Genomic DNA, 24,132 nt, shown 5'->3' on the forward strand with positions numbered 1-24,132 from the left:
CGCCCATGTCTTGCGCACAGAATAAACTTGATAATTAAAGATGAACTCAAGGTGGTGAAACCCACTGTGGACGTGTTGAAGCCTAACACAGTTGCCACAGAGAAGCTGAATTCAACACCACGCAAGATGGGGATGCCAGAGCTAAGGCCCAAACAGGAGTGTGCTATGAGGTGGAACTCGATATTTTATATATTGAAACACATCCTTGTGGCAAGAGATGCCATCATCAAGAGGAATGGTAGACAATGAAAGGGATCTATACCGTTCTAAAGCCCTTTGAGGAGGTGACTGTGGAGATCATTTAGAAAGGTACCTTGAACAATTTTGATTTTACTTTGCTACTATACACCTAAAGATCGCATTGTATCAGATTGCAATAACAAACAAACATAACAAACAAAGTCAAATTGCCGTATTCTCTTTGTCAGCTGTCACAGCCTTCAAAATGTTCCTTCTCTGCAAGGGTCTGAAGCGGGTAACAGCCCACCACCAAGGGTGTGTAAGTGTGGACAAAGTGAAGGAGCTGTTGGCCACCACTCTTTGTTAACCACTGTGTTTTCTGAAACCACTGTTTAAAAAGTGAGCATGTTTTTTAAACAGAGCTGTGGATGAGGCACTTCATCGAATAACTGCAGCCTCAGCAGGAGGATCAATCCCAGGAGGAAAAAGTTGGACCAGGGGCAGTTTCACAGGAACCAAAAGAGACGCTACATTGTTACAACATCGGTCCCTTCAGAGAAAATCTTCTCAAAAACAGGACAAAACGCATCAGCCCATCCAACCCGAGGCATTTCAAATTTGTAAATGTCAACCATGGCAAAACATTTTTTAACGTAAGAGTCACCATGAAATCAAAACATGACAATTCTAAGTGTTGTACACAGTGATTGTTACAAATGATTTATCAGTGGACACTATATTTTTCTCAAAGTTCATTTGCTGTTAAGGACCATTCAATCTTCCAATATCGGAAGTGGGCCGTCTTCTTTTCATCCAGCCATGGGGGGGCAGTGTTGTCCTGGACTACCTGAAAAGGAGATTTTTAAAAGTATATTACATTTACATTTTACATTTAGTCATTTAGCAGATGCTTTTATCCAAAGCGACTTACAGATGAGGAAACATTGGAAGCAATTATAACAACATTATGTTTGTCTCTTATTAAACGAGCCAATTGTTACATAAATAAATGTGTGTAACTGGTCTGTTGTCTGCGTTGTGTATTTATAAGAACAGGACAGCATTCGCAGTTTCGCTGATCTTTTATTCCCTGATGTACAAACAAATATAATCAGCCTCTTAGTGAGAGTTGCCCTCGGTTACTCTCTCCACTGCATAACCAATGCAAATAGCGTAATAAATCATATAATAAAATACATTTAACAGAAAACATACCTGATGTACAAACAAATATAATCAGCCTCTTAGTGAGAGTTGCCCTCGGTTACTCTATAAAACAAATACGATATACACTTATCACATGTGCTCATATCACTTTTAGGCCCAGGTGCAAAAATATAACTTAAACGGGATGAAATGACAAAAATAACCACACAGATAGGTAAAATAATATTATATACATAAATAAGAGTCAAAATATAGACAAAAGCAACAATAAAACGTAGGATTAATTAAGATTATCAGGAGCCCAAAATAACCTCACCTCTCCACTGCATAACCAATGCAAATAGGAAGAGGAGGGGACTGAACAGGAAATATGGACTCACGAAGTCACACCAATTAAAGGGGAAAGGCACTCAATTCACTTAGGCAGCCATCAGGTGTATGTAAATGAACAATTTTGTGGGAATTCTCATTGATACATATATTTAACAGTACACTTTCTGTACCTGTTACATGTGTAGTAATTTATGTTTTGGTTCATAAATATTTCTCGCTGAATACTTAATATTGACATGGTATTCTTATGTGTTTTACAAGAGTTACATGCTTTTATTTTGAAGTCCGTAAAAGGAAGTGCAGCAGCGCTGTTCGATGTATTGACACACAATTAAATGCTACCAGTGAAGTGAGACGAGTTTACGGTTAAAGACGCTTTATTTCATCTCTTAGCTCCTGGCTGATGAAGAGCACAAGGTGTTGTTTTTAATTCCTTTGTCTGCTTAACTTTGAGAGACTGTGTTTATTGTATCGATGTCCTAGTGTGTCGTTAGCATGTATGCAAATGGTAAATCCGTGATATGTTATATAGAGTGTGTGATTGATTGTTATTGTCACATGCAGATCACAGTGTAGTATAATGTTCTCGTTTCTCTTGATTTAAACGTCTGATCGATTGTCTGCAGGAAATCGGGCCTTTTACTTGGTCATTCTTTTTATGTTTTAGCCTTTTCTCTTTGAATTGAGATCGTCAGCTGTACAAAATAACTCTGCAATATGGACAAATGACAACTGAATTAGCTTTTAACAAAGGAGATTGTTGCAATTATAACAATTTGTAAATTCATACAGGTCATAAGGTAACGTTATAGCACTTTGAAATAAGTTTGTTAATTGTTTAGAAAGTGCTTTTTTCTGCATTAAGAATTGTTTTTGTTAGATAATTCATATTTACTATAAGACATCTATTACATGAGCCTGCATGCCGCTATTTATGGTGTAGCCATTTAAATTAACGAAAATACATTTGCAGTTTATACGTTTGTAATGGACATTTGTATACAATTTGCAGTCACATGTCTAATGTTTATTTTTGTTTGCTTACGGTGTTTTGTTTTGTAAAATAAATTCTTTAACATCAGTTTGAGAGTGAATTGCACCAGTTCGGCCGGGAATGCTACATTTGAACTTGTAATCATAAACAAAAACAGTAAGTTTCTGTCAATCACAAGACATAAGATAGAAAAAAGAGGTTGGACTATGCTGACTGTCCAATGACCAGGCATGTTTATCCCTCTCCTGCAGGGCCAACTTGTTAACAAACCAATCAAAAATGGAAGGCTAAATAAAGCCACGCCCTACATTTTTTTCAAATCTCAAACTTCCACTCGGATATACGTCACGATACAGAAAAGTCAAATGCAACTTCCGTTACGTGTTGAGTAAATATTGTGCATTTATTAGATTTTTTTGCTTAAAGTTTTATCAAATATAAAGAATATAAGTATTTATTGGTCACAATTATAAATAATGCTTAACACTACACAAAGCACTCATGATTGCTAAATTGGGCTAAAATATGTGACACCAACAAAGGAGCCATTCGGGCAGCGCAGGAGCAGCTCTTCTCAAGGAGCCGAACCAAAAGATCCCAATCTTTGAAAAGAGCCGGACCTCCCATCACTGGCTCTTTAACGAATGTAAAATGCTTTGGATGAAAGCGTGTGCTTGATGAGTACGTTAACATATTGGACCGTATATGTGCATATAGTGTGCGTCTAGATACCATATTGGACCGGAGATATGCGCTGCCATCGAGCAATGATTTTTCCGAGCTGCTCCAAGTGGACTTCTACACTAACACCACTTGACCTGTGGTGCAGTCATTCGACCGAGCCTTACACGAGCTATACCGCTCACTGTCTTACTCAAGACTTTCAATTAAATGCAGCTGTCTGGGTGTATATATGATCAGTTGTGGCCTAATGGTTAGAGAGTTGGTCTTGTGATCAGCTGGTTCTAATCTCAGTGTCAGCAGGTCATGACTGAAGGGCCCTTGAGCAAGACACCTTACCCCTGATTGCTCTGCAGTAATGTGACACTGTATAAAAAACTACTTGTAAGTCGCTTTGGATAAAAGCTTCTGCCAAATGAATAAATGTAAATGTGTATTTCCCTGAATCCCACACCAGTGATGTTTTATCCAGCTGGAAATTCAAGTGGAAAACTGTAGTGTCCATTTCCACTACATTGCGATTTATTTAAGGCCTGTACACTTTGTTTTTATTTATTTTCTGTTTAATATCTAAGGGCGTGGACATATTTTATTTTAAAAAGCTTTTGTTTTAAGACGATCTTGATGATTGAATTGTACCAAGTGAGTTAAAAGTAATATTTAAGATTACTGAATGTTGTGTTTGCAGGTCTATTTTTACAGCAAACCAGAATATCTGCGGAGGTTTTTACAAACTAAACGTTTGCCTCTTCCTCGCTGGCCAAAAAAAGTGTTTATAATTCTAGCAAGCTGCGGTAATTTGTTTTAATACAAAAAGTGTTCATCTGGCTTTGACTTACAGAAGGACACATTATACCTGCAGTGAAAAGATCCTGAGACTAAGGCTCATTCACGAGAACAAGACCGCACCTTCAACACTTGAAGTGTTTCCCAGAACAAACGGCTAAAGCGGAACACATCGCTCTCTTGTTGTTGAAGTGTGTGGCTCTTAAAAGAGCCTTTGGGTCTAAACGAGATCGACTCGCCCGTTTACTTGGACTTCGCGGGCTTCTCGGTCTTCTTGGGCAGCAGCACGGCCTGGATGTTGGGCAGCACGCCGCCCTGAGCGATGGTCACTTTACCCAAAAGCTTGTTCAGCTCCTCGTCGTTGCGCACCGCCAGCTGCAGGTGACGGGGGATGATGCGGGTCTTCTTGTTGTCGCGAGCGGCGTTTCCGGCCAGCTCGAGGATCTCGGCGGTCAGGTACTCGAGCACGGCGGCCAGATACACGGGAGCACCGGCACCGACCCGCACCGCGTAGTTTCCTTTGCGGAGAAGCCTGTGAACACGACCCACGGGGAACTGGAGTCCGGCTCTTGAGGAGCGAGTCTTGGCCTTAGCTCTCGCCTTACCGCCGGTTTTGCCTCTTCCGCTCATTTTAAAGTTTAACGATTCAAGCTCGAGACGATGAGAGAATGTGAACCTCTCCGCTGCCTCCCCGGTATTTAATATTGTCTGTCGGTCGCCTATTGGCGGGAGCCTGTTAAACTCTTCAACCAATCGGCCAGCTTCCCTCCGAACGCGAGGCCCAACCCGCTTCTTTGTGCCCGCTGCACGGAGTTCATCTTGTATCGCATTTAATCCGGTTTAAAGCTTTTATTTCTTTTCTTATTGAACATTTAGTTCTTATTTAAAACAGATGTGAGATCGCGCAGGAGTCTCGCTCGCCACATTTCTCTCTCCTTTAATATTTCATCAAAGTTTACGCCACAGCTCAGTGAAAACCTTTACTGTCGTGTGAATGTTTTCCACGGTGCGACATCGCTTCCACTGACCGCGTCTCGTTTGTGATTTAACGTATTTTAAAATTTAATTTCGCATCATAAAGCCATTTACTGAGGGCGAGAGACGCGCGGGGAAAACGTACGAGTGACGCGTCGCTGGCGCCGCCCTCGTGCGTGTGTTTCAACGACGTCCTGTAAGGCACATCTTATACTCCTCGTCCTTCCTTCGTTGAGCCACAAATCTCTTGTTCGAACAACTCGCGCATCATGTCTGGAAGAGGTAAAGGTGGAAAGGGACTCGGGAAAGGAGGCGCTAAGCGTCATCGTAAGGTTCTGCGTGATAACATCCAGGGCATCACTAAGCCCGCCATCCGTCGTCTCGCCCGCCGCGGTGGAGTGAAGCGTATTTCCGGTCTCATCTACGAGGAGACTCGCGGTGTGTTGAAGGTGTTTCTAGAGAACGTGATCCGTGACGCCGTCACCTACACCGAGCACGCCAAGAGAAAGACCGTCACCGCCATGGACGTCGTGTACGCGCTGAAGCGGCAGGGACGCACCCTGTACGGCTTCGGAGGTTAAACGCGACCCGGACTCTCATTGAAAACCCAACGGCTCTTCTAAGAGCCACCCATGACGTCATAGAAAGAGTTCACCGCTCACTATATAGCATGAAACAAAGCGATGTACTTGAGGTGAAATAAAACGCTCTTCTCAACAGCCTTTGATAAACGTTTTACTCTTGATGTTGAAAATAAGAACGTACAAAGAACATGAAGAGGTTGGACCCTATATGAAATTGCTTCGTTTTTAAAGTTATTGTGGTAACATAACATTGTAAAAATAACAATTGCAGTTTTATAAACGATCCTTCACAAGTCCTTTCTGGTGGAACATTATTCCTAACTCAGTCCGGTCAACTACATGTCTCACAACATTCAAAACTATATAAACTCTTTTCTGTGAATACCGCTAGACATAAGAAGAACAACACTAACTCTCTCTGATCTCAACGGGTATTTTTTCTGGCTTTTATAGAAACCAGTAACTTTGCTAAATAACTAAATGTTAATGTATTCATTGGAATGCACAATATAAAAAAAGAGCGCGATATTTTGCGAGTATATTTCTCAGTAATGGACTGTAAACGCAGACATGTGTGTTTTACCGTGTAGAATATTACAATAATAACGCGCTTTAAAATGAGCCGGAAGTGAAAACAAAGGAAACAACCGCGTGGGGGGGTTAAGTTTAAACTCGAGGCTATGGGCGGGAAACACTTTTATTGGCCCTTTCCATCCGCCCTTCTATCTTTCAGCTGACCAATAGAAACAGTTTAAGGGTTTGGCCGACGGAAACACGCAATGGGAGCGCGCGCGCACGTTACGCTGAACATTTGCATTCTGGAGTGTATAAATACCCCCGCGCGGTGACTCTCGGTTATTCTTCGTCTATTCTTCATCATGCCTGAACCAGCCAAGCCCGCGCCCAAGAAGGGATCCAAGAAGGCCGTCACCAAGACCGCCGTGAAGGGAGGAAAGAAGCGCAGAAAGTCCAGGAAGGAGAGTTACGCCATCTACGTGTACAAAGTCCTCAAGCAGGTCCACCCCGACACCGGCATCTCTTCCAAGGCGATGGGCATCATGAACTCTTTCGTCAACGACATCTTCGAGCGCATCGCCGGCGAGTCTTCTCGTCTCGCGCACTACAACAAGCGCTCCACCATCACGTCCAGAGAGATCCAGACCGCCGTGCGTCTGCTGCTGCCCGGTGAGCTCGCCAAACACGCCGTGTCCGAGGGCACCAAAGCCGTCACCAAGTACACCAGCTCCAAGTAAAGCGACGCGTATCAAGCGTTTATCCACACAAAGGCTCTTTTAAGAGCCGCCCACTGTTTCCGTTTAAAGAGCTTCTGATGTCGGTGCAGTAGTTTTTAAGAACATGATGACGTCATCAATGAGATGTTTTCAGTATATTTCTCGTAAGTTTGAATGTTGTGGAGGTCATAACCCGCAGCCACTAAAGTGTCCTCTTCGATGGGGTCGCTGCACAGTTTCATCTGTAGTACGTTAAACAGGCTCAAATAAACGAAGTAATGACTGGAATTAAAATCCAGCATGTTATTCAAAGTTATTAGTATTGATGAGAATTTGAATAGATTTGTTTCATTCGAACTCTGATATTACCAATAAATATATATTGCAGTGATCCAGCGCTATTTTGCCGTTTAAGTCATAACCCACAGATCTTTGTTTCATAGGGACCCCTAATATATTGTTGGCGTTCGAGTATTGTTAAGTTTGTTTTGCGCTTTTCTAATTCATCAAATTTGTAGTTTTTCAGTTTGAATCACGATATCTCACATTATTAATCTCACTGAACTGTTTTTCTCTGAAATTCCCTTTGAGAACAGCGACCCCTGCGGATCTATTTGTATCACGACACAACCTGAAAGGATCATCAGACACTGTTATGGGTTCACTGCAATCAGGGTCGGCGGCAGAGAATACAAAGTGAGGGGGCATATTATTGTAAAAATGTATCTGTAATTGAAATTATCTGTAAGGAAATTATAATAAAATTAAATCACACATTTTAATGTATATTCACAAAGCTATTGAACGCGGAAGTCTGAATGTGCAAATATGAAACCCTGCAGTATAAAGAATCATCTCGCTGAATCATTCAGTATATATCTCTATAGAAATGTAAAACACAATCAGCAGTGACAAATGCTATCAAAAAACGTAACGATAAGTCAAATCAACTAAAACAGATGCACATAACAAAAGGAAGTGGAATAATAAGCCATTATAAAAACAATGGAATGTTAACATCTTGTGTCATATGGTGTGATGAAGCAAAAATTTGAAAACATGTACGATTAATCCATCAACTACCCATATATTTCTTAAAATAATGGCCATTTACAACATGTGCTCCGAAAAGTCATCAAACCGTCTACAGAAAATAAAACAGGGCAACAACTTTAAGCTTCTGTAAGTTGATAGTCATGCACAAATTAAAAATTTAACACATAACGTCATAAACGATCGTTATTTATAACAAAATTTAGAAAAAAATTGCACACAACAATTCTTAATAATTCAAATTAAGTTATAATATCGTTTTTTTAATAAGTTCATTTATTATTTCGAGAAGTAAGGGGGCACAGTGACTTAAGTGGCCGGGCCACGCACCCAATGGCCCGCTCGTGGCGCCGACACTCCCTGCAATAAATTAAAAACACCGCTTCTATTAGTCTTGTATTTATATCCAGGATCAAGCTGAAAACTGAAGCACCAATGTCAGGATAACAGTGAAGAATCCTAATGTGATACACACAAAGTATGTACACAATTGTGTAATGTGTTGCTTTATTTTCTTATATTTCTTATTTTTTATTGTTTTAAGTTTATTCACCGCATCTTAATGCAGCGTTTATGTTCAAACTACTATTGTTAATTGGGCGATATGGAGGGGGAAATAAGGGACTCTTATTTTTGACACTCTGATTGGAGAGTCGCTGGAAGAACGACGAACTGCGCATGCGTCCTCAGATCAGCGGAGGAAAGCGCAGATGCGACTCTCTCGTTTCTTCTGACATTATTCCTGTTTCACAGGTAAAAACTGAGATTTCCAGCGAAACTTATATCAGAGTGTTGCGGCTGCTTTATTACAGTGTATGGTGAATGTAAAGTGTAAATAGTGATGCGGTTTGTGAATGTGTGTCCGGGTAATATGTGATGTTCACACTGACGTGAAGAAACGTAATAGTATGCTCTAGTGATCATTATATCCGAATGTTGGTTTGTATGACTTGTTTTTGAGTCACAAAAATGTTTGATTGCTCATGTTATTGAGTTAATTCATAGCGTTAAGTATCTCTAGTCAGTTCACTCTGTGGTCGCATTTGGCGCGCGTTGTGGTCACGTGACCGCTAACTGAAGGACGCATGAAAATGGCTGGATCTGTGGTGATCCATTACAAAACTCAGTTTCACATTGGCTTTAAGAAGCAAGAATATTCTAAATGCTCATGTTAACAGTTGATAGATGAGTAATTTCATATATAATCACTTTGTGTTTGGTAATAACATGATGGCTGTTTATAAAATGTCTGTTCACTATCAAGTTGTCAGCTGAAAATGGTGAAATGAAGAAAAGGAGACAAAGTGTCGGAAATGTGATTGGTGACATTTGGGTGATACAGTGTTGGTAAAGCAGACAAAACAATGTAATTAATGCTTTCAAAAGAATTGTTTATACTGGTTGTGCATTGAATGATGAGATCAGCGGAGGAGCTGTGAAAGAGCAGATGCAACTCTCCTGTTTCTTTACAGAATTGGTGTGTTCAAATAATCACATTATTAACATTTAGGTCACAACATAATTTACTTGTGAAGCGTGAACATAAATTAAATCTTTAAAATGTAGAAGCCTCTATTTCTACATTTGTATCAAAACAAATTCTTTTTTTAAAGCATTACATTTGACATTTTGGGATAACTACAGTTAACACACACACACACGGTAAAACACACAATAAAATAACACATCCTACTTTAACTCACATTGAAACATGTCTCATGTTTAATCCACATTAAAATAAAACAAAGTATCCTCTTTTTATATATTTGTTTTCAGCCAATAGGAATCACATATTAAAATTTTTCCATGTCTTAGTATTATAGCCATATTATTATGTAAATATAAACAATCTTTGTGATTAAGAGGATGATGCCTAGGAAAGAAACTTCAAAGGGATACTCCACCCAAAAGGTATCCATTATTAATATTCATTTTTAGGTGGAGTATCCCTCTAACTTCCACCTTCTTCCATTAAGTAATTTCTTCAAATGATCTTAATGTATGTCATAGCTAAAATGGATTAATAATCTAAATCATGAAACAAATGATATTATTATATATGTCAAGTGATCAATCAGACGTCTGAACAGTCTGTCTGCTTCTCTTCATATTCACGTTTTGGTGTGAAAACCTCTCCACCAGACTGCACTTTCCATGTCACCGTCGTGTCCTTGACCAATCCACGATTCTTCAGTTTCTGATTTATCTGAAGAACACATTCTTTCATTACACACTCTTAAAGCATTTCCACACCGCACGCGATAAAGTGAAAAGTTTAACGCCGGAATTAAAACAATAGATCCCTATGAATGGTTTCATACTGCCCACAAACATTCACGCTCGGAACAAGGTTTTTTCGTCATGTGTGTTTTACATTCACCCAGCGAATAGACAGGCTGTCCATTTAGATGTGATGGCGCTTTATAAAACTGTGACTGCACAATCCGTCAGTAAACGCGGAAGAAGAGTCATGACACTGAATCTGAACAGAGAGGCACATCATTTTTAGCTCAAAATAAATAGACATTTAGTATAGAAAGTGTTTGTTTATGTTCAGCTGTGAAATGACACGCATGAAAATTCATGTTCATAACTATGGATTTATTTTTAAACGTAACAGCATACACAATTGTAGTAAATATGCACGCTAGATTCGTATTAGGCTATATCTGTTCACTGTTATATGCTTGAATAGTGCTACCAACACTACAGTCAGATCATGTTATAGTTAAAATATAATGTAGCCATCAACACTTTTTTATTTATTTTGGGGTATTTTTGCCTTTATTTGGACAGCTTTTTTGTAGAGAGGACAGGAAGCGAAGTGGGCGGGGTGGGATCAAGAAAGGACCTCGATCCGGGACTCGAACTCAGGTCGCCCGGGGCGCAACAGCGCCGTATGTGGGAGCACTTAACCGCAAGGCTGTCGGCTCCGACTGCCATCAAATCAAAATCTAAGCGATTTATATCTGCACGATTGCTCGTGTTTTCCTTTTGCCATGTACTGTACAGGCGAGAAATACTTCAGATGTGAAAGGTCAGTTTGCCGGACATTCGCTTCTTTTTATCGCATTGCCCACAATGTGAATTTAAAGGGATAATTCACCCAAAAATAAACATTCTGCCATAGTAGGAAAAACTACTTTGTTTTTTTATGTTCTGTTAAACACAAAATAAGACATTTTGAGGAATGTAGGACAGCAAACATTTCTGGGGCACTTTTGACTACCATTGCAATCTGTCCTACTATGGTAGTCAATGGGGTCCAGGAAAGGTTTGGTTACAATGTTGTGCAGGGGTTAGGACAGACATCGGACATCAGGGAGGGTTTGAGATCAAATATGCAGGACTAGGGCTACACGATTTGAGGAAAATGTCACATTGCGTTTATTGAGGTAAAATTTGCGATGTGCGATTGCTATACGATAAACTGGGTATAATGAGTCACTTGGTTGCTATCAAGGAAAATGCACTCATAGATAACTGAAAATGCTGAAATTTGTATTTCTCAACTGAGATATACAGTTCAAACTAGCAACAAGAACTAGAATTGCAAAAAGTTTTCAAATTAAAATGAATGTTATAAAATTAAATAACAGTAACATCTTTGCATTACTGAATTAAATTAACTTAAATTAACAGGTAAATTAAATAAATACGGATGTACACATTTTTAGGAAAATAATCCCAACAAACAGACATTTAAGCAGATTGTAACATATACTTGTATGAACTCTTTTGAAAAAGAAACTGGATATAAAAGTATGGTTCACTCTGTAAAACTTAAACCTCTATAATCTTTGTTGTTTACTTTAAATGATTTTTACTCAACCAACTGGTTGAATCCTCTTTCTAAAACATTCTATTTAGTACCTTATTTACAGCTTTAGTTTAGCTAATTCTTTACAGTACCTCTCTGTGCTCAGTGTCTGATATCCAGAAACAAAAATATCGCCAAATAACAGAGGTTGCATTTTTCTTGGTACTAGTTCAGTGTCGGTCTGATCTGCATCCATTTCTCCCGTTTCCACACTGCGAGTCACGGCGAGACACTGCAAGTCACGGGACCAAGCACACGCGCCACCGCCACAGAAGACGACTCGTTTTTTTTTCTCGCATAGAAAATGTGCATATATCTCTTAGAATGGTTGTTTTTCTCACGTCCACGAATGCACTTGTTTCTTAAATATAATCGCAACATTTTGCCGTCATGTAATCGCAAAACCTGACATCGCGATTGCGATATGATTAATCGTGCAGCACTAAGCCGGACTTTGAGCAGAAGAAAATGCAAAAATATCAAAATAGATTGTAGAATGTGTTGCCTACCTTACGTCATGCATTACACTGAGGACTGTTTGTGTTTCAGTTTTCACACAGACACTTAAATACTCACCCACTGTAAGATAGTCTCCATCACTGCAGGATCTTTTACATTCAACCCAGATTTCACCTCCAGTCTGACAATCTGCCTTGTGGTTTCTGTTGGAGCATTACAAATTGTGTTTATTCTGGGCTACTTTGATAAATAACAACATCCATGGATTGATAAATTACAAATATTATTGGCTTTTTTTTAAATGCCCTCCCGAATTTGCTTAGGATCAAGGGGTCTGCTAAATGAATAAATGTAATGTTAAACTGTAGGTTTTAATTTTGCTTAATGTTAGGGGTGCTCCGATCAGGATTTTTGGGACCGATCCCTGATTACTGGGTCTATTTGAAGCCTTCTATTTATCATGTAGCATTATTTATAAAACTATATTTAACAACAATGTACATTAAGTATTACAATTAAGAAAAGACAACTTATCATGAATTGACAACTGTGTATTTATTTGCAAGCATATTAACTTAGCAGCCTGTGCTTGGTTATTGGGAACAGCTTAGGGCTTGACAAATACAACTTTCCTGTAGAATATAAAATAAAGTTAAAGATAGAACATCTAAACGTCTTTAAATTTAGCTTATGACTTTAAACTAAAAACTGCAACAAAAAAGGCTATAGCCAAACTATTGTTGAAATGACGGACGATGCGTCTTCCAGAGGCGATCATATCAGTGATGCTGCGTTGTGACATAATTCCCTTGGTGACGATGAGCTGGAGTGAATTCCTCTGCGGTGTGTGTGACCCAATTGAAAACTCTTGAGAGTGTAGAACAACTTTTTGTAGTTCGAAGTTTAGATTAATGAACTGCACAGTGAGGCTCAACATGGACATGGGACATACACTCGCACTCCAAATGTCACAAGTGAAACCAATTGATGATATGTTGTCCTTCATAAGGCTTCCGACATATGTAAACACTGTTTGGTATAACTGCGGCAGGCACACATCGGTGAAAGATTTACGGGTCAGCTGTGGCCTAGTGTTTAGAGCGTTGGGCTTGTGATCAGAAGGTTTGAATCTCAGTACCAGCAGGTCATGACTGAAGTGCCCTTGAGCAAGACACCTTACCCTGATTGCTCTGCAGTAATGTGACACTGTATAAAACTACTTATAAGTCGCTTTGGATAAAAGTGTCTGCCAAATGAATAAATGTAAATGTCTTAGCTCTAGCTAATTTTGAAAACTCTTCATATTCCTTTACTTGACTAACCTTCAAAAGCCTGATGAGGTTGCTGGTGTTAATGTTTTGCTTTCTTTCCACCTCTTGGGATTTGCTTGGTACACACATTGCAGATTGCTAATGTATTGTCTTTTTCACACGCCTTGTAGAATTGCCAGACCGGTGAAGCCATTTTTAGCAGCGCGTAAAAAATTGTCTCGCAAGTCTTGCGTCATTTGATCTGCTTTTCTGGATCGGCTTTTATAGAGACCACTGATCAAACATCCCAAAGCAATTATCAGTCGATTAAGATCGGCGACCGATCAATCGGAGCACCCTTACTTAAAGTTAATATTCTGCTCATCCGGTTCAAGTCCAAAATTGTTTACTTTCATACTATTTGCTAGATTCAATTTGGCAATAAGCGTAAATAATAATTAAATAGTAAAAGCCAAGGTTTTCCTGTTTGTCAAATCCAAATTTCAAGCTCATTAAGATCGGGACAAGAGCCACTCGGAAACAGTGTTTTTATTGGGGCCAAAAAGAATAACTTCAGTTGTTGAGAGGTGGAGGAGGTTCAAAATTTTGCTTGTCATTCACAGCCTCCTAATAATCTCTCTCCTCTCCACCTAGCTGGTGTGTGGTAAGTGCAAAAGCACTGTTGTACTTTGGCTACCGTCGCATCAGCCAGGTGGATGCTGCACACTGGTGGTGAATGAGGAGAGATTATTTTAAAGCGCTTTGGGCGTACAGCAATACACTTTAAAGTGCTATATATGTAAATGCCTATTTATTCATTCATAAAACCATTAGAATTGTCATGCCAACTTTAAAGGGAAACTCAAAACAAAAATGAAAAAAAATTCTGTCATGAATAACTCACCCCCTATTTGTTCCAAGCATGTATAAATGTCTTTATTCGGTTAAAATTGAATAACGTTAGCAACCAACAGTTCTGATGCACCATTGACTGCCATAGTAGGAAACATGTAAATGGTAGTCAAAGGTGCCCCAGAACTGTTTGTTTTGCTACATTCCTCAAAATATCTTCTTTTGAGTTCAACATTACCAAAAAAATTCTAATTGTTTTCCTATGCCAGTCGATGGTGCTTAAGAACTGTTGGTTGCTAACATTATTCCAAAATATCTCTCTCTGTGTTCAACCGAACAAAGAAATGTATACATGTCCGGAACAACTAGAGGGTGAGTAATTCATCACAGAATTGTAATTTTTGGGTGGAGTTACCCTTTAAGTTCATGTAAGAATCACAACATTGGCTGTAAAATGTTTTCATTGTAACAAAGGAGGGAAAGGTATATTTAAGTGTCATCACAACATAGGTGAAAGAATATATTAAGCAAAATTGGAGGCCAATGAACAATATGACATCTGATAGAAGACCTCTGATTATATTTTAAAATTAAGATTTTTTGTATTTTGTGAAGATCTGCTCACCTTCATGACACAAAAAGGTCTGAAGGTTTCCACAGGGTGAATCATTCCATTTTCCCTGCTCCTTCATTCGGAACGCTCCACAGTCTTCAGAAAGACTGCCATAACGAAAACTAGGTTCACCTGAGTCCCAGTATCTGAAGGCAGAGTCACTTTTATCTGACCACTCGAACGAGTCTCTGAACAGACCAATCCAGACAGATCTCTGAGGATCATTAATGATGTTGTGAATCAGTTGATTGTCAATCTGGTTCCTCAAACTGGTCAGATCAGTATGATTCTGTCTGCAGAAACTCTGAGCTTCTCTCCACGTTTTACTGGAATTTTCAATTATGTTAGCTTTACTGCTGTCTGTTGAAAAAAAATGAAGTTTTCATCATGGTTTTGTTAAGGGGATAGTTCACTGTTCGTTATATAGTACGAATGTGAGTAAATTAGTTTACTTATGCACACACTTTTTGTTAAATGAAGGTTTGCTGTCACCCACCATTATAGCAGATGAACTGTGACCTCACATTACAGTCCTGCTGACGCCATGTTCCATTTCTCATAACAGCACAATTATACAAGCTGTTTGTTGGTTCACTGAGCCAGTTCAGATAGTTCACAGGATCTCCCAGAGACCACTTCCATTTATAAACACCAGTATTCCGCAGTCCAATCCATACGTGTGCCAGATTATGATTCACAATGTTCATCAGCTCGTTCATGTGGTTCATGTCGTTGACTGTGGCCAGATCTGTGTATTTCTCTCTGCAGTATCTCTGAGCGTCAGTCCAGTTCATCCTCATGTTGATATAGTAATACTGGTCCTGAATGCATTCAGATATTGAACAGAGAGCTGAAAGAGAGAGTTTGATTCTTTATAAGAACAAAGTACATTCACATTAAACCAGAAACACTAACTCACCAATGACAAGAAATCCGAAATATAGAGTTTGAGCCATTTCTGAGGAAAGGAACACATAGAAAACCTCATAAGTTAAATGTATTTGCTTGTGTAAAACAGTTGACTGAAAAGGTGAGGTTCAGTATCTAAAGTGTTGGTCAAAACACAGGATCTAAGCCGCAAGGTTTATTTCTTCTTAGCACAATAATACTTTTGGTTGGTGCAAATGTTCAGACCCCGTCGGAGCCCCAAATGGTTGCTAAGGCCATGACTATATGGTAAGAGTTGACAGATCTGAAAATAGCCCTAGAAAGTCTACTGGACATCTTGTGCTGATGGAGCAGCTGGTCTTGGATAAAGCAAAACTTACTGCCCAAGCATGCCGTCACCACTCTGAACCTTACACAGCAGCCATGGCAGCCCTGCAGCGGCAATATGGCCAACCCAACCAACATGCATAAAGTGAGCTTGTGGCTCTAACGAACTTCCCAGATATTTTACATTTAGTCATTTAGCAGATGCTTTTTTCAAAAGCAACTTACAAAGAGTTCGGGAGCAATAAGCGATATGTCATAAAAGAGCAATAATACAAGTTGCTAGTTTCAACAAAAGCTAGACCACTACCTGTTGAGAGAAGAGTGTTAGTGTACTTTTTTTTTAATTTCCTGTCAGTTATTTGCCAAAGAGGTGCCGATATGATGTGTTTTAAGTAGTTTTTTGAAGGTTATGAGAGATGTGGTTGGCCGGACCGCATTGGGAAGAATGTTCCACCAGGAAGGAGTTGTGAAAGAGAATGAGCGGGAAAGGGATTCAGTGCCCTTATGAGAAGGCATTACAAGGCGCCTCTCGTTTGCTGAACGCAGGGTTCTTGATGGGGTGTAGGATAGTAGTAGCGTTTGAATGTTCTTGATGGAGTGTAGTAGCGTTTGAATGTTCTTGATGGAGTGTAGTAGCGTTTGAATGTTCTTGATGGAGTGTAGGAGCGTTTGAAGGTTCTTGATGGAGTGTAGTAGCGTTTGAAGGTTCTTGATGGAGTGTAGTAGCGTTTGAAGGTTCTTGATGGAGTGTAGTAGCGTTTGAAGGTTCTTGATGGAGTGTAGTAGCGTTTGAAGGTTCTTGATGGGGTGTAGTAGCGTTTGAAGGTTCTTGATGGAGTGTAGTAGCGTTTGAAGGTTCTTGATGGGGTGTAGTAGCGTTTGAAGGTTCTTGATGGAGTGTAGTAGCGTTTGAAGGTTCTTGATGGGGTGTAGTAGGGTGTGAAGGTTCTTGATGGGGTGCGGGAGTGTAGTAGGGTGTGAAAGTATGCCGGTGCAGATCCAGTGATAGTCCTGTAGTCAAGCATCAGTGACTTGAATCTGCTCCGGGCTTCAACCGGTAGCCAGTGGAGAGAGATGAAAAGGGGTGTCACATGAGCCCTTTTGGGCTGTTGGAAGATGAGGCGTGCTGCTGCGTTTTGAACCAGCTGAAGTGGTTTGATAGCCTTTGCAGGAAGACCAGCAAGGAGAGCATTGCAGTAGTCCAACCTTGACATTACCAGGGTCTGGACAAGGAGTTGTGCCGCATGCTCAGTGAGGAAGGGTCTAACCCTGCAAATGTTAAATAAGACATATCGGCATGATCTTGTTGTCTTTACAATGTGATCATTGAAGGACAGCTGTTCATCAAATATGAGGTTCCTGGCTTATTTGGAGGGAGTGATAGTGGAATTGCCAAGCTGGATGGTGAGATCGTTTTGGACCGTGGGGTGTGCCGGAAAAACGAGAAGTTCTGTCTTGGCCGGGTTCAGCTGCAGGTGATGCTCTTTCATCCAAGGGTCCAGATATAAAGGCTGGAGATTGCTGCGGCACAACGGTTCTCAACAAAGATGGCTCAACGCTACCACACTGAGAAGGGTCCAGCACTACAAAGAGAGACACAATTGTAACCTCAACGGCAGTAGCGGCAGGTCAACCATCAGATTTCTTTCAAGATTAATTCCCCCATGGAACCTGGGAGCACGATCAAATTGGTGGTGTAAGCCCACAAGTGGTTGTGGGGAGTCATGCAATCCCTGTCCGAAGACGTCTTGCACACTGTGTTAGTGGAAGTTGAGTTTATCCTGAATAGGCAGTCACTAGGCTATGTTTCATCCAATATAGCAGATATAGGCATTCACTCATAACTCCCTTTTTATAGTGCAGCGGGGTGCTTCTCTTTCCCAAGTGGTGTAGTGTGGATGTCTAGTTGATCACTTTTTGGTATACTATACCAGAGATTTACCTTCCTAATCTACAGCCTCATCTTGAGTGGCAGCGTGAGACTCACGGTTTGATGAAGGGTGCTTTGGTTATGGTATTGGACCCTGTGAGGGACCGACTGGTCAAGGTAAACAACTCACGAGTCCCACTTCTTCATATTTCGGGATCTTACTTTGTTTCCTCTAGGTTACAAGCCAACATGTTTCACCAGACAATGGAGACTTTTAATCGTGAATATCCACTGATTAACTCATCAACTTCTCAACCGACCCCCCTTAAAAAGGGAATAGATGAGCTCATTATAACAAAAAAATGGGAATAATATATAATCAAATTATCAATTCCAACAGAACAAATAACATTAGACTTTAAAACAAACATTATACAATAAGTACATCTCTAATAATGACAAACAATCTCAAATCCATAAATCAACTCATGGATGTAAAACAGAATGGAGGTGATAATTAACAAGTCCATTTCAGGTTCTCCCCACGTCTCAGCTACAGATGGTACGTCCAGGCAGAACCAGCAATCGGATAAATCTCCGTTCCCGCACGGACTCCAATCTTTGCCGGACCAGAATCTCTCCCGCAGACGCCTCGTCATTCCGGTAACTCATACAAAGAAATATGGTTTAATAAAAAGGTACGCAAGATCATATATTAACTAATTTGTATATGAATGCATGAATGAAAGAAAACTGTAAATTATTGCTGTCCTGTGTGGTTATTCTAAATAATACTTTAAACTTTCAAATTTACAAACAACGTGTCTTAACCAAATGTAACATGTGGGTGTGTTTGAACGTGAGAGAACTGCATGGATATCTGAGCTCACAAGCGCGCGCAGATGTAAATGTATGTATATGTGTGCTCGAATATCTATACTTGTGCGGCTGATCTCTCAGTCTGTCAGAGACCCACAACCTTCTTGTGCTCACTGGCCAGTCAGTTGGATTGAGTGTCTGGTGCCCAGCGAATATGGGTGTAGAGGTCTGCATGCGGGATACATTGCCAAAAAAATGCTGTAGCGGTGTGGAATTTTGGTGTGATTTGAACGGGAGCGGGTGGTCTAAAAACATCCCATCCCTTTCAGAACTACATGTCTGCACTCATTCTTATCAACCACCAATACAGTCTGCTCTGCACTTAGGACTATTGTGCACGTGCTGCAAACATGGACCGGTGCTTTAAGAAACCCACGTCAGGCAAGTCTGATGTCTGGGAGTCTTGTATGTAATAAATGCCTAAAAGTTTTGCAGTTCAGCAGTCACAAGACTGGAACCTCAAGTTTAAGGCGGCACTCATGCCTCACAATGGGGCAAACCAAACTGACATTTACGAAGTCTAGGCAGGTGCCAGAGCAGTTTAAAAAAGAGACCACAGAAAAATGTTTTGAATTTGTTCGCCAAGACATTCGACCGTATGATACTATATCTGGAAAAGGCTTCACACAACTGGCCCAACATTTGGTCAACACAGCAGAAAAAATAGAAAAATTTGATGTCAGTGAAATACTACCAGACCCAACAACTGTGTCAAGAAATGTTGAAATGCGGGCTCAGAGTCTACGTAGACATGTTGTGGATGAAATCACTGCAACAATATCGAAGTTCGGATGCGCAGCAGACATATAAACAGAAACCTATCGCAAAACGTCCTTTATGTCCGCAACCATTCATTACGTTAATGAACAATCTGAGCCCTTTTTGACCCGAGCACCTCAAAGATGGGTGAAAACATTCGAAGGCACCTGCTGCAGAATCTTAAAGTGTTTGGCAGAGATGGGCAGAAAGATTTTGTCACAGATCGTGGAGCCAACATGATCAGTGCCTTACGAGGATACACAAGGCTAAACTGTACAGCGCACATACTAAACGTGACTCTGTCCAGTGCGTTTGGTCCTGCCGTAATGAAAATGTCTCCAGAGATCACTGGGCTTCTAACTGATGTTAAAAAGTTGGTCACATATTTCAAACACTCAGAACAGCAGGGCAAACTAAGAAAGTCACTGAAACAATCCATAGGGACACGGTGGAACTCCAACTTTGACATGCTAAATTCAGTTTTGAAACAGTACGAAGACATCGCATCTGTGCTGACAGAGAGCAACAATTATGACAAGATCGGATGCATCAGCGCCAGCATGCTTAAGTTACTAGTATCTTTCCTAAAACCCTTCAAAGAGGCAACTGACGACTTTGAAACCTACAACACAGCTCCAAGTGCCTCCCTGGTTCTTCCGTGGTCTGTGCGGTTAATTGAGCACTACATCAGCCACCAAAGACCCTCTGCTCTCTGAAATTGCAACCGTCTGTGTGACATGGCTGAAAGAATTACTGTCAACAGACAGCATTTCGCTACATTCGGTTCACATTCTTTATAAAACAGCAACCTCTCTGACACCAAATCTGCGAGGTTCGAAAATGTTGGATGAAAGAGGGCGACAGGAGGTGATACAGTTAGTCAAGGAGATGATTGAAGATTTAAAGTTTGATACGCATGATAAGGATGTTGAGCCAACACCGGCCAAAAGGCCTTCTGTTCTCCGTAAATTTTCAGATTGGGAGGATGAATCATGTGGATCAAAATCCCTCGAAAAAGTTTTGCAATGGTTTTGCAATGGTAGAATTCACATCATTTCAAGTTCCCTACTCTGAGCAACCTTGCAAGATATGCCCTTTGCATCCCGGCAACGAGCGTACTATCCGAGAGAGCATTCAGCATTTGTGATCGGATTTTGGGGGAGAGACGTTCGTTGCTGAAACCTTCGTCAGTCAGTGAGATTCTTTTCCTGCATGGATATTTTAAATAATTTAGAAAATGTGATTTTGCAAGTAAGTAAACTGTTTTTGTTGAAGACATTGAAGCCGACGGCGAGATTTTTTTGTTAAATTGTTAGGTCAAAAGGTGATTTAATTTAGCAATGGTTAGCCAATGGTTTTGTTCTTTTGTTTCTAATTTTAAATGACATTTTTTTTTTTTCAGCTCACTTCTGCCGTGTTGACAGACAATTTTTACACTTAAATAAATAAACAAATAGGCTAGATTTTTTGTACCCAAATTTTTGCTGCAACACGTGTTCCTTTTGCGTTGACGGCAGGGTGTTCCTGTTTGATGTTAAAAGCATCTTGAATACAAATACATATTTTTTGTACAACCCACAGTTTTATTTGTTATCTTTCGCTTTCAGTAGTGGAAAATTTAAATTTGAGATTGTGGAAAAGATATTTAAATTTAGCGGGAACGGTCGGGTCGGAAACAAATGTATTCTAAGCAGACAGCGGGTAAACAAAGAGTGAATACATGGTGGAAGCGGGCCGGTCCGGAATATAATCATTTACATTTAGTCATTTAGCAGACGCTTTTATCCAAAGCGACTTACAGATGAGGAAACATTGAAAGCAATTATAACAATTATAATCAATTATAATTTGCAATTATAATCCTGCTGCTATCACCTAACCTAAAATATAACATTACTTCACACATTGCCTGGGGCCGCCGAGAGAAGTGAATGTGTATCTGGGAGGAGTTCAGAGGCAGGAATAGTATCCATGACATAGACCACTGGTGTCAGGAGGGCTAAAGTTGGCTGGGGTGTTTGAGATGTTGGTATCGTCATCAGCCTCAGCTACAGTAAAGGAAGAACACGGCACATTGCACAGCACAGTGGTTTGATGAAATGTCTAAAATTTTTCAACATTAATTGCAGGTGCAAAACTTATATTGATTGAATGCAATAAACATTGAAACATTTTTTTTGTTTATTTAATTTGATTTATATAGTGCTTTTCACAATGTGCATTGTTCCAAAGCAACTTTACAGGAGAAAATAATAAATACTGAAAAACACACAAAAGGTAAAACACAGAACCGTACATGGTGTTAATATAGTGTAATATAATAGTGTCGTGAAGGCTATTCCAGAGTTTAGGTGCTACGTATGAGAAAGCTCGACCACCTTTGGTGGATTTAGTTATTCTAGGTGTTTTCTGGACCTGGTTAGAACTCTGGCAGCTGCGTTCTGAACTAACTGTAGTTTGTTTATTGATGATGCAGGACAACCACTAAGTAGCGCATTACAGTAGTCAAGTCTTGAGGTCATAAATGCATGAATAAGCTTCTCTGCATCAGCAACACACAGAATATTTAATCATAGTCCAGTCCAGGCTCTTGTTTTGTCCAAACTGGATTATTGCAATGCGCTTCTGGCTGGACTTCCTGCTTGCACAATCAAACCTCTCCAGATGATCCAGAATGCGGTGTCAAGAGTGGTCTTCAATGAACCGAAGAGAGCGCATGTAACTCCGCTCTTCATCAGGTTACACTGGCTCCCTGTTGCTGCCCGCATAAAGTTTAAAGCAATGCTCCTGACCTACAAGACCAACACCGGGTCTGCACCATCGTATCTCCACTCGCTAATGCAGATCTATGTTCCTGCCAGATCACTGCGGTCTGCAAAGGAACAACGACTAGTGGTACCATCCCAAAAAGGAAAGAAGTCACTCTCCCGTACCTTCTCTGGATCTGTTCCACATTGGTGGAATGATCTACCAGCTGCTACAAGACCAGCAGACTCGGTTGCCATCTTTAAAAAACGCATCTCTTCCGTCAACACGTCTCTGATTGATTTATCCAAATTCTTTTCTCTTTCCTTCTTAAAAAAAATACTAACCTCATTATTCTTAGCTTTTTATACTGTGCTAGGCTTTAATGGACTAGTTTGATGCACTTATGTATTTTGTGGCCTATGATGTTATAATTGTTTCTAATGTCTGCTAAATGACTAAATGTAAATGTAGGTTATCCATAATTTGCATTAGATTTGATGATTCCCCATTTAAATGGACAAACTGATGTCTGTCTGACAAGTAAGATTTAAACCATTGTAGTGCCTGTCCCTCAATACAGGTATAATTGTGTAAGCGATCTAGAAGTATGTTATGGTCTAAGGTATCGAACGCAGCACTCAGGTCAAGCAGGACCAGGAGTGAGATATTACCTTTATCTGATGCTGTAAGCAGGTCGTTTGTAATTTTAACAAGCGCAGTTTCAGTGCTATGATGAGATCTAAAGCCTGACTGAAATTTTCTGTGTATGTCATTATTTGTAAGAAAGAGCATAACTGAGTGGACACTACTGTTTCTAGTTTTTTAGTCAGTTATGGGAGATTTGAAATCGGTCTATAGTTTCCTAGTTCATTGGGGTCTAAGTTTGGTTTCTTGATTAGAGGCTCAATGACGGCAATTTTAAAGGGTCCTGGGACATGTCCTAGATTAATTGACGAGTTAATAATGTTATAAATGGGCTCAATTGCAGCGGTTAGTAACTCTCTTTTAATAATGTAGTTGGTATCGGGTACAATAAGCATGTTGTAGGTTAAGATGTTGGAATAAGTTTAATTAAATCTTCCTGTTTTATAGGTGAAAAACACTGTAGCCTTTCTTTTGGGGCGATGGTTGGTGCTAATTCATAGGACAGACTCGGAGGATGATTTTGTACTATTTTGTCTCATATGTTTTCGATTTTCTCTGTAAATAATTTCATGAATTCATTGCCACCAAGGTGCGGTGGAATAACCAGGTCAGGTGATGTCCACCAGAGGGCATCCTCTTCACAGTTCTGATTCCGTTCTGGACTACATTACCCAGATGTCCGGTATCCCAGGATAATCACCACCAGGTGTTCCCCATTACCACTCCATTATATATAGGCCTACTTTGCTTGGACTAGCGTTCATTGCGAAGTCTTGTTTAGCCTGTCTTGCATTTTTGAGCGTTTATTTCGATCTGTTTACCTGTGTATTACCTTTGACTGCTCCTGTGCCTTTGACTCTCTGCTGGCTGCCCTACCAAACCTGCTGCTTTGTTTGTGACCTGTCTATTGCCTGCTGCCTGCCCTGATCTCAGCCTGGTAACCGACCTTGATTCTGTCTGCCTGTGTTATTCTTGTTGCTTTTGATTGACCCTTGCCTGATTGTACCACGATATATATTGCACATTGCAAATGGATC

At 40.2% G+C, this 24,132-nt stretch overlaps 3 protein-coding genes across 3 annotated transcripts in view; 2 read left to right on the forward strand and 1 right to left on the reverse strand.

Moving 5' to 3' along the window:
- Positions 1-4,384: 4,384 nt before the first annotated feature.
- Positions 4,385-4,771, reverse strand: LOC306893385 (histone H2A-like; the record flags this gene model as incomplete). Its single annotated transcript, XM_079455174.1, has 1 exon — positions 4,385-4,771. One exon carries the CDS (start codon positions 4,769-4,771, stop codon positions 4,385-4,387), a length of 387 nt encoding a protein of 128 aa, XP_079311300.1.
- A 604-nt stretch (positions 4,772-5,375) lies between these two features.
- On the forward strand, positions 5,376-5,715 carry LOC306893406 (histone H4). The gene has a single exon (XM_079455195.1). The coding sequence runs from the start codon at positions 5,386-5,388 to the stop codon at positions 5,695-5,697; it is 312 nt and encodes a 103-aa protein (XP_079311321.1). The 5' UTR covers positions 5,376-5,385; the 3' UTR covers positions 5,698-5,715.
- Positions 5,716-6,249: 534 nt separating this feature from the next.
- Positions 6,250-24,132, forward strand: part of LOC306893362 (histone H2B-like) — a 265,067-nt gene continuing 247,184 nt past the window's right edge. Inside the window, exon 1 of the mRNA XM_079455150.1 lies at positions 6,250-6,949. Within this exon, the coding sequence (XP_079311276.1) occupies positions 6,579-6,949 (371 nt within the window). The 5' untranslated portion in view covers positions 6,250-6,578. The remainder of the gene's footprint in view (positions 6,950-24,132) is intronic.

This window comes from Barbatula barbatula, assembly GCF_947034865.1.
Source record: "Barbatula barbatula genome assembly, chromosome: 4".
NCBI classification, from domain to species: domain Eukaryota; kingdom Metazoa; phylum Chordata; class Actinopteri; order Cypriniformes; family Nemacheilidae; genus Barbatula; species Barbatula barbatula.

Coding starts and splice junctions, on each gene's coding strand:
- LOC306893406 (XM_079455195.1), top strand. CDS start 5,386: ATGTCTGGAAGAGGTAAAGGTGGAAAGGGACTCGGGAAAGGAGGCGCT.